Below are 16,691 nucleotides of genomic sequence, written 5' to 3' on the forward strand. Positions count from 1 at the left end.
TGCAGAGGTGTGTCAACCAGGACAGCCCCACAACATCCAGAGCCTTTAGGAACTCCGGGCGAATCTCATCCACCCCTGGGGCCTTGCCACCGATGAGCTTTTTCACCACCTCGGTGACCTCAACCCCAGAGATAGGAGAGCCCGCCTCAGAGAACCCAGACTCTGCTTCCTCATGGGAAGGCGTGTGAGGAGGTCTTCGAAGTGTTCTCCCCACCGACTCACAACGTCCCGAGTTGAGGTCAACAGCGACCCATCCCCACTATACACAGCGTTGATGGTGTGCTGCTTCCCCCTCCTGAGACGGCGGATGGTGGAACAGAATTTCCTCGAAGCCGTCCGGAAGTCTTTCTCCATGGCAGCACCGAACCCCTCCCATGTCAGAGTTTTTGCTTCAGTGACCACCAAAGCTTCATTCCGCTTGGCCAGCCGGTAGCCATCAGCTGCCTCAGGAGTCCCACAGGCCAAAAAGACCTGATAGGACTCCTTCTTCAGCTTGACGGCATCCCTCACCGTTGGTGTCCACCAACGAGCTCGGGGATTGCCGTCACGACAGGCAACGAACACCTTACGGCCACAGCTCCGATCGGTCGCCTCAGCAATGTAGGCGCGGAACATGGTCCACTCGGCCTCGATTTCCCCCACCTCCCCCGGAACATGAGCAAAGTTCTGTCGGACGTGGGAGTTGAAACTCCTTCTGGCAGGGGATGCTGCCAGACGTTCCCAGCAGACCCTCACAATACGTTTGGGCCTGCCACGTCGGACCGGCATCTTCCCCCACCATCGGAGCCAATATCACCACCAGGTGGTGATCAGTTGACAGCTCTGCCCCTCTCTTCACCAGAGACATGTGGCCGCAAGTCCGATGACACGACCCCAAGGTCGATCATCGAACTGTGACCGAGGGTGTCCTGGTGCCAAGTGCATGTGTAGGCACCCTTGTACTTGAACATGGTGTTCGTTATGGACAATCCGTGATGAGCACAGAAGTCCAATAACAGAACACCGCTCAGGTTCTGATTGAGGGGGCCATTCCTCCCAATCACGCCCTTCCAGGTCTCAGTGTCATTGCCCACGTGAGCATTGAAGTCCCCCAGCAGAACGAAGGAGTCCCCAGCAGGAGCGCTCTCCAGCACCCCCTCCAAGGACTCCATTGCTGAGGCGGCCGACCGGAGCTGTGCCCGTAAGGTGGTTAGTGCCTGTCGTGGCGGCAATCCCCGAACCCGTTGGTGGATACCAACGGTGAGGGATGCAGTCAAGCTGAAGAAGGAGTCCTATCGGGCCTTTTTGGCTTGTGGGACTCCTGAGGCAGCTGATGGGTACCGGCTGGCCAAGTGGAATGCAGCTTTGGTGGTTTATGAAGCAAAAATTCGGGCATGGGAGGAGTTCGGTGAGGCCATGGAGAAAGACTTCCGGACGGCTTCGAGGAAATTCTGGTCCACCATCATTCCACCACCATCTGAGGCGGGCTCTCCTATCTCAGTCGGAAAAGGGTGGCATGCCCTCTCCAGGTCGGGGATGAGATCCTGCCCCAAGTGGAGGAGTATCTTGGGGCCTTGTTCACGAGTGAGGGAAGAATGGAACAGGAGATCGGCAGGCGGATCGGTGAAGCATCTGCAGTGATGCGGACTTTGTATCGATCCGTTGTGGGAAAGAAGGAGCTAAGCCGAAAGGCGAAGCTCTCGCTTTACCGGTCGATCTACGTTCCTACCCTCACCTATGGTCACGAGCTGTGGGTCGTGACCGAAAGAACAAGATCCAGGATACAAGCGGCCGAAATGAGTTTCGTCTGCAGGATGTCCGGGCTCTCCCTTAGAGATAGGGAGAGAAGCTCGGTCATCCGAGAGGATCTCAGAGTAGAGCCGCTGCTCCTTCACATCGAGAGGAGCCAGATGACGTGGCTGGGTCATCTGATTCGGATGCCTCCCGGACGCCTCCCTGGTGAGGTGTTCCGGGCACGTCCCAACGGGAGGAGACCACGGGGACGACCCAGGACACGCTGGAGAGACTACATCCTTCGGCTGGCCTGGGAACGCATCGGGATCCCCCCAGGAAGAGCTGGATGAAGTTTCTGGGGAGAGGGAAGTCTGGGCGTCCCTGCTAAAGCTAATGCCCCCGTGACCTGACCTCGGATAAGCGGTAGAAAATGGATGGATGGATGGATGGACATCAGATTTGGGTGGGACCACTTTTGTTGGATACCTGGGGTGGTGTAGTGTCCCCCAGAACTGGTCTGGTGTTGTGATAACTAAGATATTTTTTTTTAAGAATTTTTGAAATCCGTGATCATGGCAATGAAATACACCAATTTCAGTGGACATTTATTTTGAAATGCCACATCACATTTTGATGGGACCTCTTTTGTTGCAGACCTGGGGTGGTGCAGTGTCCCCCAGAACTGGTCTGGTGTTGTGATAACTAGGAAAAAAAATTTTATGAATTTTTGAAATCCGTGATCATGGCAGTGAAATATACCAATTTCAGTGGACTTTTATTTTGAAATGCCACATCAGATTTTGATGGGACCTCTTTTGTTTCAGACCTGGGGGGGGTGTAGTGTCCCCCAGAACTGGTCTGGTGTTGTGATAACTAGGAGGTTTTTTTTTTATGAATTTTTGAAATCCGTGATCATGGCAGTGAAATATACCAATTTCAGTGGACTTTTATTTTGAAATGCCACATCAGATTTTGATGGGACCTCTTTTGTTGCAGACCTGGGGTGGTGTAGTGTCCCCCAGAACTGGTCTGGTGTTGTGATAACTAGGAAAAAAATTTTTATGAATTTTTGAAATCCGTGATCATGGCAGTGAAATACACCAAATTCAACAGTCTTTTATTTTGAAATGCCACATCAGATTTTGATGGGACCTCTTTTGTTGCAGACCTGGGGGGTGTAGTGTCCCCCAGAACTGGTCTGGTGTTGTGATAACTAGGAGTTTTTTTTTATGAATTTTTGAAATCCGTGATCATGGCAGTGAAATATACCAATTTCAGTGGACTTTTATTTTGAAATGCCACATCAGATTTTGATGGGACCTCTTTTGTTGCAGACCTGGGGTGGTGTAGTGTCCCCCAGAACTGGTCTGGTGTTGTGATAACTAGGACATTTTTTTTAATGAATTTTTGAAATCCGTGATCATAGCAGTGAAATACACCAAATTCAAGAGTCTTTTATTTTGAAATGCCACATCAGATTTTGATGGGACCTCTTTTGTTGCAGACCTGGGGTGGTGTAGTGTCCCCCAGAATTGGTCTGGTGTTGCGATATCTCATTAAAAAGATTTCACAGATTTTTTCAGTCAGGGATAATGAAAGCAACATATGCAGTTTTCAGAGATTTTTATTTTGAAATACAATATCAGATGTTCATCAAACCTCTTTTCGCAGAGTCCTTGGTGGTCTGTCACACAGATCTGGACTTGTCTTGCGATACCAATGGGATTATGTTGGGGTGGCTTTGGCTCAGTAGGTAGAACAGGTTCGAATCCCTGCTACGACTGTCCGCATGTCTAAGTGTCCTTGGGCAAGACACTGAACCCTAATTTGCTCCCAGTGGGCATGGCAGCCCCTCGCATGGCAGCAGTCGCCCATTGGTTTATGATTGTGTGTGTGAATATGAGTCTTTGTAAAGCGCTTTGGCCACTGTGATGATGGAGATAAAGCGCTATATAAGTGCAGTCCATTTCCATTTATTTTTCCCAAGATATCAAATAAAGTAATTATTTTAATGTATGTATGTATGTAATGTATCTCAAGATTCTAATTAACTTTGCTGGCTGCATTCCTTAACCGAAGAACACTGACATCCGTATTATTGGGAAGCTTTTATTTTGAAGGTGGCTTCGCCGCGAGTTGGCGACCTATTACCGTAATGCCGAGTATGAACGAAATTAGGGGCGGTTGGCTTGACTGCTACTTTTCGAGTGGAGGCTGGCTTGACCGCAGTCCTCATATTACCAAGCACTGTAGTTTGTTAATGGCAAATAACTATTGCATGAGCATAAATAGCAGCATTATAATTATTATTATATTATCCATCCATCCATTTTCTGAGCCACTTCTCCTCACTAGGGTCGCGGGCGTGCTGGAGCCTATCCCAGCTGTCATCGGGCAAGGGGCGGGGTACACCCTGAACTGGTTGCCAGCCAATCGCAGGACACATAGAAACAAACAACCATTCGCACTCACAGTCATGCCTACGGGCAATTTAGAGTCTCCAATTAATGCATGTTTTTGGGATGTGGGAGGAAACCGGAGTGCCCGGAGAAAACCCACGCAGGCACGGGGAGAACATGCAAACTCCACACACCCCGCACCTCAGAACTGTGGGGCTGACGCTCTAACCAGTCGTCCACCGTGCCGCCTATTATATTATTATTATTCAAATTAAATTTTAAATTCAAAAGCTTATCAAGCTCTGATTCTCGTGAACGAAAAATAACTGTAATCTGACTACTCTAATATAAAAAGTAACAGTTTACTTATGACTTCACCGGACCACATTTTGGGGGTCATGCGTTCTTTTTTAACGCGTTACCGGCACCACTGTTAACTTTTCATTCCTTGCATCTCTGACTAACAAAATAATTTGTCTTATCTAGTCTTATATAACAAAACAGAGTAAATTTCATATCATGACAATGTGATCGTACAATGATTTAACAAAAGCATTCTGATACAAATAATTCTAACAAAGAACAGATACACTCCCGTTTACGAAGTGTCCCTGAACACACCTCGCGCATGTAAACAAGAATGGGGGCTGCACTGAATCAATTGACAAATACAGCGTTTATCTCACGACATATAAAGGCTCATATATAGTGTGTTCAGACTGGTTTCACCTGGGAGTCCCTAACAAAACCTACTTTCGTTCAAAGACGCCAGAAATAATGCGTTCTCAATAGCGTTCATCAGGCAGAAATGAACCAAGTCAATTCAGTTTTGCCCAAAATATGAACTTGTTCATGAACTTTCGTTCATTGAACTCACTCAAGTACAACACTGGGTACAAGTTTCAAAGGAGCCACGTGGCTACTTATGCATACATTGTGCATTTTAAGTACTAGTAAACTGTTACTGCTAATTTTGGAAGCTGTGTTTGCTGTCGATTGAATGAAGACGCATTGCCGAAGTTCTCGTAGTTGTGTCAGCGCGAATCTGACTGCGAAAATGAAAAGAACACTGACAGCTCTGTTATATGATCAGAGGCAATGATGTCTTTTCAGAATCGTATGGGGAGAGTTTTCATTTGCGTTACCTACGTTACGTTAGTTTTTATTTGAAGTTATGACAAAGATGAAAATGTTCCTTGTGTTTGTTACAGCGCAAATCTCACTGCAAAATCACACGTTCATAGGATTCGGACACAATAGAAAACTATATGGACGTGATTCACTATTATTATTCTTGTTTTCTATGACGTTTGGAGAAAATCTGACGACGCGGTTGTTCTCAGTGTGACCCGGAAAATGAGATGGCTCGAGCGCATGCCGCCAACGTTTGACGTTTAAAGGTAGCTAGCTTAGTTAGATCGGCGGCGAGCGTCGTAGTTACAAACTCAAAATCACTGGATGATTGCAATTTCAGCATGACTTGTGATGCATCCTCTAATTTCCAAGGGGGTTCTTTCAACACATAAATATAATCACTAATACAGTATACAAAATTAAAGGTTTGGTAAGTCAAAATCATATTAAAAGTGCTAATCATACACACATGCAGGGATGGTTTCTGATATGGGTAATCGGCCAGGGAGGTGCAATCAATCCGTTTCACAGAGCGCCACATGCACGCACAGCTTCCCTTGTCATGATCTGTGCCCTGAGGTTGCTCTGCGGGGCATGGGTGGTGCTTTTTTCCATCTCTCTCCAGCACTAATTACCTCCTCACCTGCACACCTGGTTCCAATCAGCACTCATCACTGCCTGCACTTAAGCTTGCCAGTTCCAGTGTTCCAGCGCCAAATTATTCTCGCTCCTACGCGGTACACCGGCCGACGGATTGCTCATGATAGGAAGAAAATATTCTCTGGTACCTGTTGTTGTTCCTCCTCCAGTGCCCTCCTGTGTCTCCTGCCACGATGCTCGCTCCAGCCGCATTGCCAAAGTTCCCTCACCTGCTCACGCTCCAGTCTCCCGTACGCTACGGACCACCATCACGCCTTTAAATTCCTTACCTCGCGATTCTCCCAAATAAACCACTTCCAACTATTTCCTCAGCCTCAATCTGCTTTTGGGTCAAGTCGAATACTGTTTGGTACAAACCGTGACATCCCTAAACTGAGCCTCCCACCAACCAGCCAATATTTCATAATATGGACGCACATATACATTAATACATACAGTAAACATGGTGTACACAACATCAAATCACAGTATTTTAATAATTTTGTAATCATTTTTTTCTTTGAAGCATTATTGCAACGCCTTGATTTTAGTGAGGTTAGTACACAGTCGCAGCCATGAATGCAGTTGTACTAATAATTTCTTAAAAGGGGCTTAAATAATACAGTATAGAGACGCAAATAACGAAATAGTCACTAAAACCTAATGTGTGGTATGGTGAATATGTGGGGCCACTGGAGGTTCTGATCGAGCCACCACAACTTGGCTCATCGTGGCCCTTCCTGGCCACCACCTAAATTGGCTTAATGTCGGACCCTGGGTGGGAAAATTGTGTCCTCCATCTCACATCGTCAATCCCACATTCCTTCATTTAACTTTGGCTTTTGATGGTTTATTCTCCCCTACATAATTTTAACATATTCATTCCCTCTGTAATCTGAGCTGCACGTAGATTCTAAACAAGAGTGAATTTCCATTTAAGAACTCAAGTTTAATACCCAATTAATGATTGAAATGATAAGAAATAAACAGTTGATTGATAGGCAGTGATGTGTGAGCGATTGTGTGTGTTAATATATTCCTTTACTTGAGCATTCACACACAATTAAGACAAAAGACAAATCAATGCCATGCTTAGATTAACACTTTCTTTGTCTCTTCTGGAATTTGGCCATCAAGATGGAAGAGTGAACGGTTAGTGTCTAGTGGTCTATTAGTCCCGTAGTTTGAGGCAAAACAGGCTCAGTCTTCCACTCCATCGTGTTAGAAAAATAATTGAGGTATGCACCATGCCGAGGCTTACCAGTTATCTATGCTACAATAGCAAATAAATGATGTTACGCTCCTTTAATTTTTAGGTCTGCGCTCATCTTGACTACATTGCTCTTTGTTGAATTTTCATGCGATAAGGTTTGGGAGTGAGAGTGACCCCATAGACTGGGGTGAAGTCTGGCTCTCCTGCGTCCTCAGGCCAGATGAACATAAACCTTCTGAGCAGAGTCACCGTGATGATGAAGAGCTCCATACGAGCCAAACCCTCACCAAGACACATGCGAGGACCTGTAGAGTAAATATTGGAGAAATGATTCACAGCAGTTTCAGTGTACTCACCATGTGCAATATGTGACTACATACCTGCAGAAAAAGGCATAAAGGCCTCTGGCTTGACAAACTCGCCCTGGTCATTGAGGAAGTTTTCAGGGTTGAATTTATGAGGAAATTTCCACTGGCCTTCCTCATGGAGCACTGAGGTCAGGTTTGGGATGATCATTGTACCCTGGGAAACAAAAGAAACCAAATAATGTGACAAATAAGCGGTATAGAAGATGGATGGCTACAGATAATAAGAATTACTCAAGAAACAAAGTCACATCAAAATAATTTAAGAATTACTATAATAATAAATGCCCTAGACCTTAAATAGTACAGTCACGTTGTTGTTATTTTTCATTAAATCATTTCCACTTCAATGTATCAACCACAACTTCATGAAACTTTGTGCTGGAGTCTTTAAATAAAGGTGTTGATACAGAAATTTATTTATTACTTTTTGCCCTTTTGGGTCATTGGGTAGTTGCTCCTTACCCCATAATTCAAATGGTACAAAATCAGTGGTCCAAACATCATGCACACAGTCATGACTTCATGAAACTTTGCAGAAGGGCTGCACATGATAAAGACAGCATTGTACTGTGGACCTGAAAGTAACCTTATACGAAATGAATAGGCAAACAAAAACTATACGACACTTTTTCAATTTGTTGCACTTTTCATCTAACATCTTCCTATGTGTACCAGGAAGTGATCTCCTAATATATGGCCAAACAAATCAAAACAATTGTGGTGCTTCAAGATATTGTCCCCTTTTGTTCACAGTTCACCCAGTGGAGGTCTGCGCTCATGAAGCTAAACAGTCCCTTTGTGGTGTCCTGTCTCTTACCTTTGGAATAGAATATCCCATCAGCTCTGTGTTTTTTGTAGTACAGTGAAAGACACTCAGTGGCACAGTGTTCGCTACTCTCAGAACTTCATGGATTACAGCCTGTAAAAAAAAAAAAAAAGTTATATATACAGTATATATACACACACACACACATATGTTTATGTATATACATATATACACACACACATGTTTATGTGTATATATATATATATATATATATATATATATATATATATATATATATATATATACAGTACGTATGTACATTTGCTCAAACTATAAAGAGGAGAGCAAAAAAAAAAGACTCAAAGGCTAAAATCTTACACGATGTATAGTCTGTGATAAACGCTGCATTTAATTTTCTGTGTGCCTTGGCTCTGCTTTTTCTATTATTATATTTTGCTAGGCCTGTTTTAGAGGCAGATGTCATACTATCATAACTTGGATAAATAAAAGTTAAAATCATTTGTATCATTATTGCATATAAAGTACTTTTTTTTACTGATGTTATTATGGAAAAATTTACCTGCACGTATGGCATATTGTTTCTGTCATCAAAAGACACTTTATCCTTCCCTTTTAACACCTCATCAATCTCCTGTTGGCAACGCTCTAACAGATATAGCAGAAAAACAGGTGTGAGTGGAGAGAAAAAATTGAAAGTTCACTTCACTTCACTAAACGCACCTGAAAAACAATTCCATCACAAAAAACATGAATGGAATTGGGTGTGTGGTAAAATGAGGACGTTGGGAAGTGAAAAAAACAACTGGTTACAGCCTACCATACGTTCAAGGTTTTCTGTTCAGTTGCACTACTAAGTAAAACAAAAAATGAAGTCCAACTGCTTACATTCTGTGGGCTTCTGTTTGAGAGAAAACATCCATCCATCCATCCATCCATTTTCTACTGCTAATCCGGGTCGGGTCACGGGGCAGTAGCTTTAGCAGGGACGCCCAGACTTCCCTCTACCCAGCCACTTCATTTAGCTCTTCCGGGGGGATCCCGAGGCATTCCCAGGCCAGCCAAAGGACGTAGTCTCTCCAGCGTGTCATGGGTCGTCCTCGGGGTCTCCTCCCGGTGGGTCATGCCCGGACCACCTCACCAGGGAGGCGTCCGGGAGGCATCCAAATCAGATGCTCCATCCACCTCATCTGGCTTCTCTCAATGTGGAGGAGCAGCGACTCTACTCTGAGATCCTCCCGGATGACCGAGCTTCTCACTCTATCTCTAAGGGAGAGCACGGACACCCTGCGGAGGAAACTCATTTCGGCCACTTGTATCCGGGATCTTGTTCTTTCGGTCACGACCCACAGCTTGTGACCATAGGTGAGGGTAGGAACGTAGATCATAAAGAAAATTGAGAGCTTCGCCTTTCGGCTTAGCTCCTTCTTTAGCACAACGGATCGATACGAAGTCCGCATCACTGCAGAAGCTGCAGTGATGCGCCTGTCGATCTGCCTGTCGATCTCCCGTTCCATTCTTCCCTCACTCATGAACGTGACCCCAAGATACTTGAACTCCTCCACTTGGGGCAGGATCTCATCCCCGACCTGGAGAGGGCATGCCACCCTTTTCCGACTGAGGACCATGGTCTCAGATTTGGAGGTGCTGATTCTCCTCCCAGCCGCTTCACACTGAGCTGCGAACTGCTCCAGTGAGAGTTGGAGGTCACGGCTTGATGAAGCCAACAGAACCACATCATCTGCAAAAAGCAGAGATGCAATACTGAGGCCACCAAACCGGGCCCCTCTACGCCTCGGCTGCGCCTAGAAATTCTGTCCATAAAAGTTATGAACAGAATCGGTGACAAAGAGCAGCCTTGGCGGAGTCCAACCCTCACCGGGAACGAGTCCAACTTACTGCCGGATATGCGGACCAAACTCTGACTCCGGTCGTACAGGGACCGAACAGCCCGTATCAGGGGGTTCGGTACCCCATACTCCCGAAGCACCCTCCACAGGACTCCCCAAGGGACATGGTCGAACGCCTTCTCCAAGTCCACAAAACACATCTAGACTGGTTGGGCGAACTCCCATGCACCCTCGAGGACCCTACTGAGGGTGTAGAGGTGGTCCACTCTTCCACGGCCAGGAAGAAAACCACACCGCTCCTCCTGAATGTGAGATTCGACTTCCCGACGGACTCTCCACTGTAGCACCCCTGAATAGACCTTACCAGGGAGGCTGAGGAGTGTGATCCCCCTGTAGTTGGAACACACCCTCCGGTCCCCCTTCTTAAAAAGGAGGACCACCACCCCAGCCTGCCAATCCAGAGGCACTGTCCCCGATGTCCACGCGATGTTGCAGAGGCGTGTCAACCAGGACAGCCCCGCAACATCCGGAGCCTTTAGGAACTCCAGACGAATCTCATCTTCCCCTGGGGCCCTGCCACCGAGGAGCTTTTTAACTACCTCGGTGACCTCAAACCCAGAGATAGGAGAGCCCGCCTCAGAGAACCCACACTCTGCTTCCTCATGGGAAGGTGTGTCGGTGTCGAATTGAGGAGGTCTTCGAAGTATTCTCCCCACCAACTCACAAAGTCCCGAGTCGACGTCAGCAGCGCCCCATCCCCACTATACACAGTGTTGGTGGTGCACTGCTTTCCTCTCCTGAGACGGTGGACCAGAATTTCCTCAAAGCCGTCCGGAAGTCTTTCTCCATGGCCTCACTGAACTCCTCCCATGCCCGAGTTTTTGCTTCAGCGACCACCAGAGCTGCATTCCGCTTGGCCAGCCGGTACCCATCATCTGCAATGTTAATAATAAAAAGGTGTAGTGGTACACTCGCCTGACTTTGGTGCGGGCAGCATGGGTTCAGTTCCCACTCAGTGACGGTGTGAATGTGAGTGTGAATGGTTGTCCGTGTCTATATGTGCCCTGTGACTGATCGGCGACCAGTTCAGGGTGTAGTCCGCCTTTCGCCCGAAGTCAGCTGGGATAGGCTCCAGCGCCCCGCGACCCTAACCAGGATAAGCGGTGTTGAAAATGGACAAATGGATGGACGGATGAGGGCAGCAGAACAGTGGTGAGGTGTGCTATAGGTGTGACAGATGAATTTAAGGTGGAGGTGGGACTGCATCAGGGATCAGCCCTGAGCCCCTTCCTGTTCGCAGTGGTGATGGATAGTCTGACAGATGAGGTTAGACTGGAATCCCCGTGGACCATGATGTTTGCAGATGACATTGTTATCTGCAGTGAAAGCAGGAGCAGGTCGAGGAACAGTTAGAAAGATGGAGGCATGCACTGGAAAGGAGAGGAATGAAGATTAGCTGAAGTCAAACAGAATATATGTGCATGAATGAGAGGGGTGAATGGGGAAGAGTGAGGCTCCAGGGAGAAGCGATAGCAAGGGTGGAGGACTTTAAATACTTGGGGTCAACAGTCCAGAGCAACGGTGAGTGTGGTAAGGAAGTGAAGAAATGGGTCCAAGCAGGTTGGAACGGGTGGAGGAAGGTGTCAGGTGTGTTATGTGACAGAAGAGTCTCTGCTCGGATGAAGGGAAAAGTTTATGAGACAGTGGTGAGGCCAGCTATGATGTACGGATTAGAGACAGTGGCACTGAAGAGACAACAGGAAGCAGATCTGGAGGTGGCGAAATGAAGATGTTGAGGTTCGGTCTAGGAGTGACCAGGTTGGATAAAATTAGAAATGAGCTCATCAGAGGGACAGCCAAGGTTCGATGTTTTGGAGACAAAGTTAGAGAGAGCAGACTTCAATGGTTTGGACACGCCCAGAGGAGAGAGAGTGAGTATATTGGTAGAAGGGTGATGAGGATGGAGCTGCCAGGCAAGAGAGCTAGATGAAGACCAAAGAGAAGGTTGATAGATGTCGTGAGGCAGTTGGTGTTCGAGAGGAGGATGCAGGAGATAGGCTTAGATGGAAAGGGATGACACACTGTGGCGACCCCTAACCGGACAAGCCGAAAGGAAAAGAAGAAGATGGTAGTCAGATTCTATTGTGTGAGAGCATTTGAAAGTTATCCATAATGGGCTTCTTCTAAAGATAAATTGTGAATGAACCTTCTCAGATGTAGGTGCCATATGCTTCAGTAATATGCACAACTAAGTGTAATTCCCTAACAGGAATAATACTATAGAAATACCATATAATTACGAGCAAACATACCTTGTACGTGTGGATGAGTCATAAGATAAAGGAAAGCAGTCAGAAGGGTGTTGGAGGTGGTGTCTGTCCCAGCAAAGTGAATATCTAGCACGTACATTGTTAGCTGTTGCTCTGAAAATGAGGAACCATCATCATCACGTCTCTAAAAAAGAGAATGACTGTTTTTATTAAAAAGGGGGGGAAACAAAAAAATCCATAGAAGATTAAAAAACAACACCGTCTTTAAGAAACAATTCACCATGCTCATTATCTAATAGTCATTAACACCTTATCCAGTTCATCCAGATAGCAGTCAAGAAAGTCTCGTGGTTCTCCAGGGACTCTGGTCCTCTTGTGCTCAGCCAACAAACCCTTTGCAAGTTTTTGACATATCTAAAGAATAAGATTATAAAGCAAATGTATACATTGTATTTTCACTAAAAACAAGGATTAATATGCTGTAAAAAAACAAACAAAAAAAAACACTAAAATCAATGCATCCATGATCTGAACCACTTATCCTTATCTTTAACATTACATACAAAGCCATATACCATACCTTCACATTCTCAAAAGACTTCATGAAGGGCAATGGAAGACCACGAATCATCGGCAAGGAGTCATACAGCTGTAATAAGGATAAATCAGAAAATATTAATTTGTAACCACTGTCTCCCAATATACACATATATACGACAAATAATTAATTGGCTTAGTTGGAAAATATTCAATACAAATTTGTAAACAATGAATTAAATGGCAAACTGTATCATTTTATCAAATTGGTAAAATAAGTATTTATTTATAATTGTATACAATGTTGTATATTTGTTTCTGAGCATTATTGCCATAGAAACTATTGACTCACCATAGCCCAGGGTCCATTTGCCAACTTGGCATTCTCAGTGAAACATTGAACAATCACTTTGATGAAGTCGTCATTATAATCGTAGCGTTTACCAAACAGAATCTGGCAGATTATGTTAGAGGATGCATTATGGAACATCAATTGGGGACTCAAGGTACTGCCTGTAGAAGATTAGAAGTGAAAAATAATGGTACAGAGAAATGAAATCTTTCACAAAAAAATCCAGACTGGCAACAAAGACAAATAAATGAAATGTATTATTTTCATAGTTTAAAAAACATAAAATCAAGTGTTCAGTGAAAATGTATGATCCACACACCAATGCTCTTTTCCAGTGTTTTCATGATGAATTCAATTTCTCCCAGAATCCTCTCCTCCATTGACTGCTTCCCAAGACCAAAATTCCTCAAAGTCATAAGAGCAAATCGACGATGTTCCTTCCAAGAAGACCCATAGTCAGCCAGGATGACTCCTGCAACACGTGTGGTTAATACGGCGGTACTATAACTCTCAAGAGCTAATACTCCACCAGTTCATGAGCCATTAGTTTATAATCCCAAAACAAGTAAACATTTTAACTTCAGGATTGGATCCCTTATTGTACTGTCCCATTACTGAATTAATTGGAGCAACAGGGAGTGTGTTATAGACTGAAGCCACTTAAAAATGAGCAACGAGCAGATTTGATCTCACTGATAGTTAACTAATCGTTATTGACTCTCCATCACGACCAGGGGGTCAACGCTACAACAACTACAATTACTACTACTACGAGTAGTAGTAGTACTACTACTACTGCTTCTACTAAAAACAATAACAAAAAGTTTCTTTACCTTTTCTGTCTGTGGTATCATTAACGTAAAGGTCTTGGGGTCGTCCAGCGAAGTCAATCGCTTTGGACACTAAAGCCTCTTTCATGGCGTGTAATCCATTAACAATAACAGCAGGTTTAGGACCCAGGTACAAGCTGTAGACATTTCCATATGCCTTCCTCAGCTAAGAAAACAAGAACACAAGATAGAATGTTAGTTAAATACAAAAATACAGTATATCAACTTAACTATTAACTTGACTTAAAGAGTTCAACTGCTTTAAAGCGGGTCCACAACTCTCGTCTTCTCTGTTTGTATACTTTAGAACAGTGGTTCTTAACCCGGTTTCGATCGAATCGATCGAATCGGGGGTTCGGTGAGGCAGTCGCTGGGTTTCAACGGAGGACTTGACACACACCGTGTGTGCGTGCTTGCATGTATCCGTAAAAGCCTTTTTACACGGCATTTTCAATGCCGTGCTTCAAGGTAGGCGTTCACCATTGGGGCGCTGCGCCTCGAGTTGAAATGCTTTGTTCTTTTTAAACTATCTTTATTTAACAAAATTTCAACGATACACTTGAGTTGAGTAGCATTGTCGTGGCGTCAGACAGCACATCCAATAATTAAAAAAAGAGCCCCAAAAACGTACTCTTACCTATAAACCCTTTTCGAGCATTGTAGAAATAACATAAAGAAAAGGAACACATTTTGTTGTGAATTTTCACGACGAAGTCCGTTCCTCTGACATGAGAGTGGCACTTACCAAGGGGAATGACAACAGTAAAATTCACATTCAATTTTGATTGAATTGAAATCCCGGCTCCGGTTTCCTCCCACATCCCAAAAAACATGCATGGGAGGTTGACCGAAGACTCTAAATTGCCCGTCGGTGTGAATGTGAGTGTGAATGGTTGTTTGTTTGTATGTGCCCTGCAATTGGTCGCCAGCCAATTGCAGGGCACATACATACAGGGTTCAGGGTGTACCCCACCTGTCGTCCGAAGATAGATGGTATCGTCTCCAGCACGCCCGCGACCCTAGTGAGGATAAGTGGTACAGAAAGTGGACGGACGGATTAATTTTTGGCTAGTTTTTTTGTGTGAAAGTCAAGTTTTGTTGGTTTTGTTCTTTTAACACAATGACTGTGTGCAACTGATGCGTGGTTCATTTTGTGCATGACCTGGATGACTGAGAATCGACACAGACAATAAAATATATACCTGTTTTGAGTTTGAAATCAATTATATTTTCCATCCATCCATCCATTTTCTGTACCGCTTATCCTCACTAGGGTCTGGGGCATGCTGGAGCCTATCCCAGCTATCTTCGGGCGAGAGGCTGGTTACACCCTGAACTGGTCGCCAGACAATTTCAGGGCACATGTAAACAAACAGCCATTCGCACTCACATTCACACCTACGGACAATTTAGAGTCTTCAATTAACCTACCATGCATGTTTTTGGGATGTGGGAGGAAACCGGAGTACCCGGAGAAAACCCACGCAGGCACGGGGAGAACATGTAAACGCCACACAGGCGGGTCCGGGATTTGAACCCCGGTCCTCAGAACTGTGAGGCAAATGTGCTAGCCAGTCATGCTGCCTAAACGATATTTTATTTTATTTTTCAAATTAGGAAGGGTTCTGTGAACTCCAGATGAAACTGGCGGGGTTCCGTACCTCCAACAAGGTTAAGAACCACTGCTTTAGAAAAACAGACAGACGAATATTTGAAGAGGATCCGAAATGAGGCATCATGCCATAAGAGTATGTAATTGGTCATGTTTAGATGATTTGGATGAGTGTGATCTTTAAGGTAAATACATCAATGACCGAAACAAGATCCTCAAAAATATACTGCACAGAGAGTGGATATAAAAGTCAAGTCTCCCAATTCAAATGACAGGTTTTTGTGATGAATGTAAAAAATGAGACCAAGATATATCATTTCAAAACCTTTCCAGCATAAATGTGACCTATATCCTGTATAACTCTGTTGGGAAAAATATACATATTTTTGAGAGGGGAATTTTAACTAAAAAACTGTCATAATATTACACAAGTATGCCCACCCGCTTACAGTATAACTGGAAATGTGGCTGTGTTCGGAATTAACCAATCACGTTCAAACTCAAAAAGATGGGGTCAGCAAACGCCTCACCGTTTAAAGTGCCTCTGATTAACCCCAAATAAAGTTTAGATGTTCACGTAGACCTTTCCTGACATTTTTTTTACTATCTAGCAAAAGCCTGAAGGTTTTGTGATAACACTGACTGGTACTTGGAACTGTTCATAATTCCCCCCACCTTGTTTAAGGCCCGAGTTCCATCTAAAGGAAAATAGCAACCAAGCATGATGCTGTCACTATCACCATACAGACGCTTTCCCACAAATTTGGAATATCATGGAAACATTTATTTATTTCCATCTTCTTCTTTTCCTTTCGGCTTGTCCCGTTAGGGGTCGCCACAGCGCGTCATCCTTTTCCATGTAAGCCTATCTCCTGCGTCCTCCTCTCGAACACCAACTACCATCATGTCTTCCCTCATGACATCCATCAACCTTCTCTTTGGTCTTCCTCTAGCTCTCTTGCCTGGCAGCTCCAATCTCATCATCCTTCT

At 44.8% G+C, this 16,691-nt stretch overlaps 1 protein-coding gene across 1 annotated transcript in view; it reads right to left on the reverse strand.

The window, feature by feature from the left end:
- Nucleotides 1–6,363: 6,363 nt before the first annotated feature.
- Nucleotides 6,364–16,691, reverse strand: part of LOC133478178 (cytochrome P450 2F2-like) — a 12,221-nt gene continuing 1,893 nt past the window's right edge. The window contains exons 2-11 of the mRNA XM_061773918.1: nucleotides 14,093–14,255; nucleotides 13,579–13,731; nucleotides 13,260–13,420; nucleotides 12,951–13,019; nucleotides 12,680–12,784; nucleotides 12,413–12,554; nucleotides 8,813–8,898; nucleotides 8,284–8,385; nucleotides 7,479–7,620; nucleotides 6,364–7,403 (exon numbers count right to left, since the gene is read on the reverse strand). Coding sequence (XP_061629902.1) covers nucleotides 7,219–7,403; nucleotides 7,479–7,620; nucleotides 8,284–8,385; nucleotides 8,813–8,898; nucleotides 12,413–12,554; nucleotides 12,680–12,784; nucleotides 12,951–13,019; nucleotides 13,260–13,420; nucleotides 13,579–13,731; nucleotides 14,093–14,255 — 1,308 coding nt within the window. The 3' untranslated portion in view covers nucleotides 6,364–7,218. The remainder of the gene's footprint in view (nucleotides 7,404–7,478; nucleotides 7,621–8,283; nucleotides 8,386–8,812; nucleotides 8,899–12,412; nucleotides 12,555–12,679; nucleotides 12,785–12,950; nucleotides 13,020–13,259; nucleotides 13,421–13,578; nucleotides 13,732–14,092; nucleotides 14,256–16,691) is intronic.

Source organism: Phyllopteryx taeniolatus, chromosome 5, assembly GCF_024500385.1.
Source record: "Phyllopteryx taeniolatus isolate TA_2022b chromosome 5, UOR_Ptae_1.2, whole genome shotgun sequence".
Classification (NCBI taxonomy): domain Eukaryota; kingdom Metazoa; phylum Chordata; class Actinopteri; order Syngnathiformes; family Syngnathidae; genus Phyllopteryx; species Phyllopteryx taeniolatus.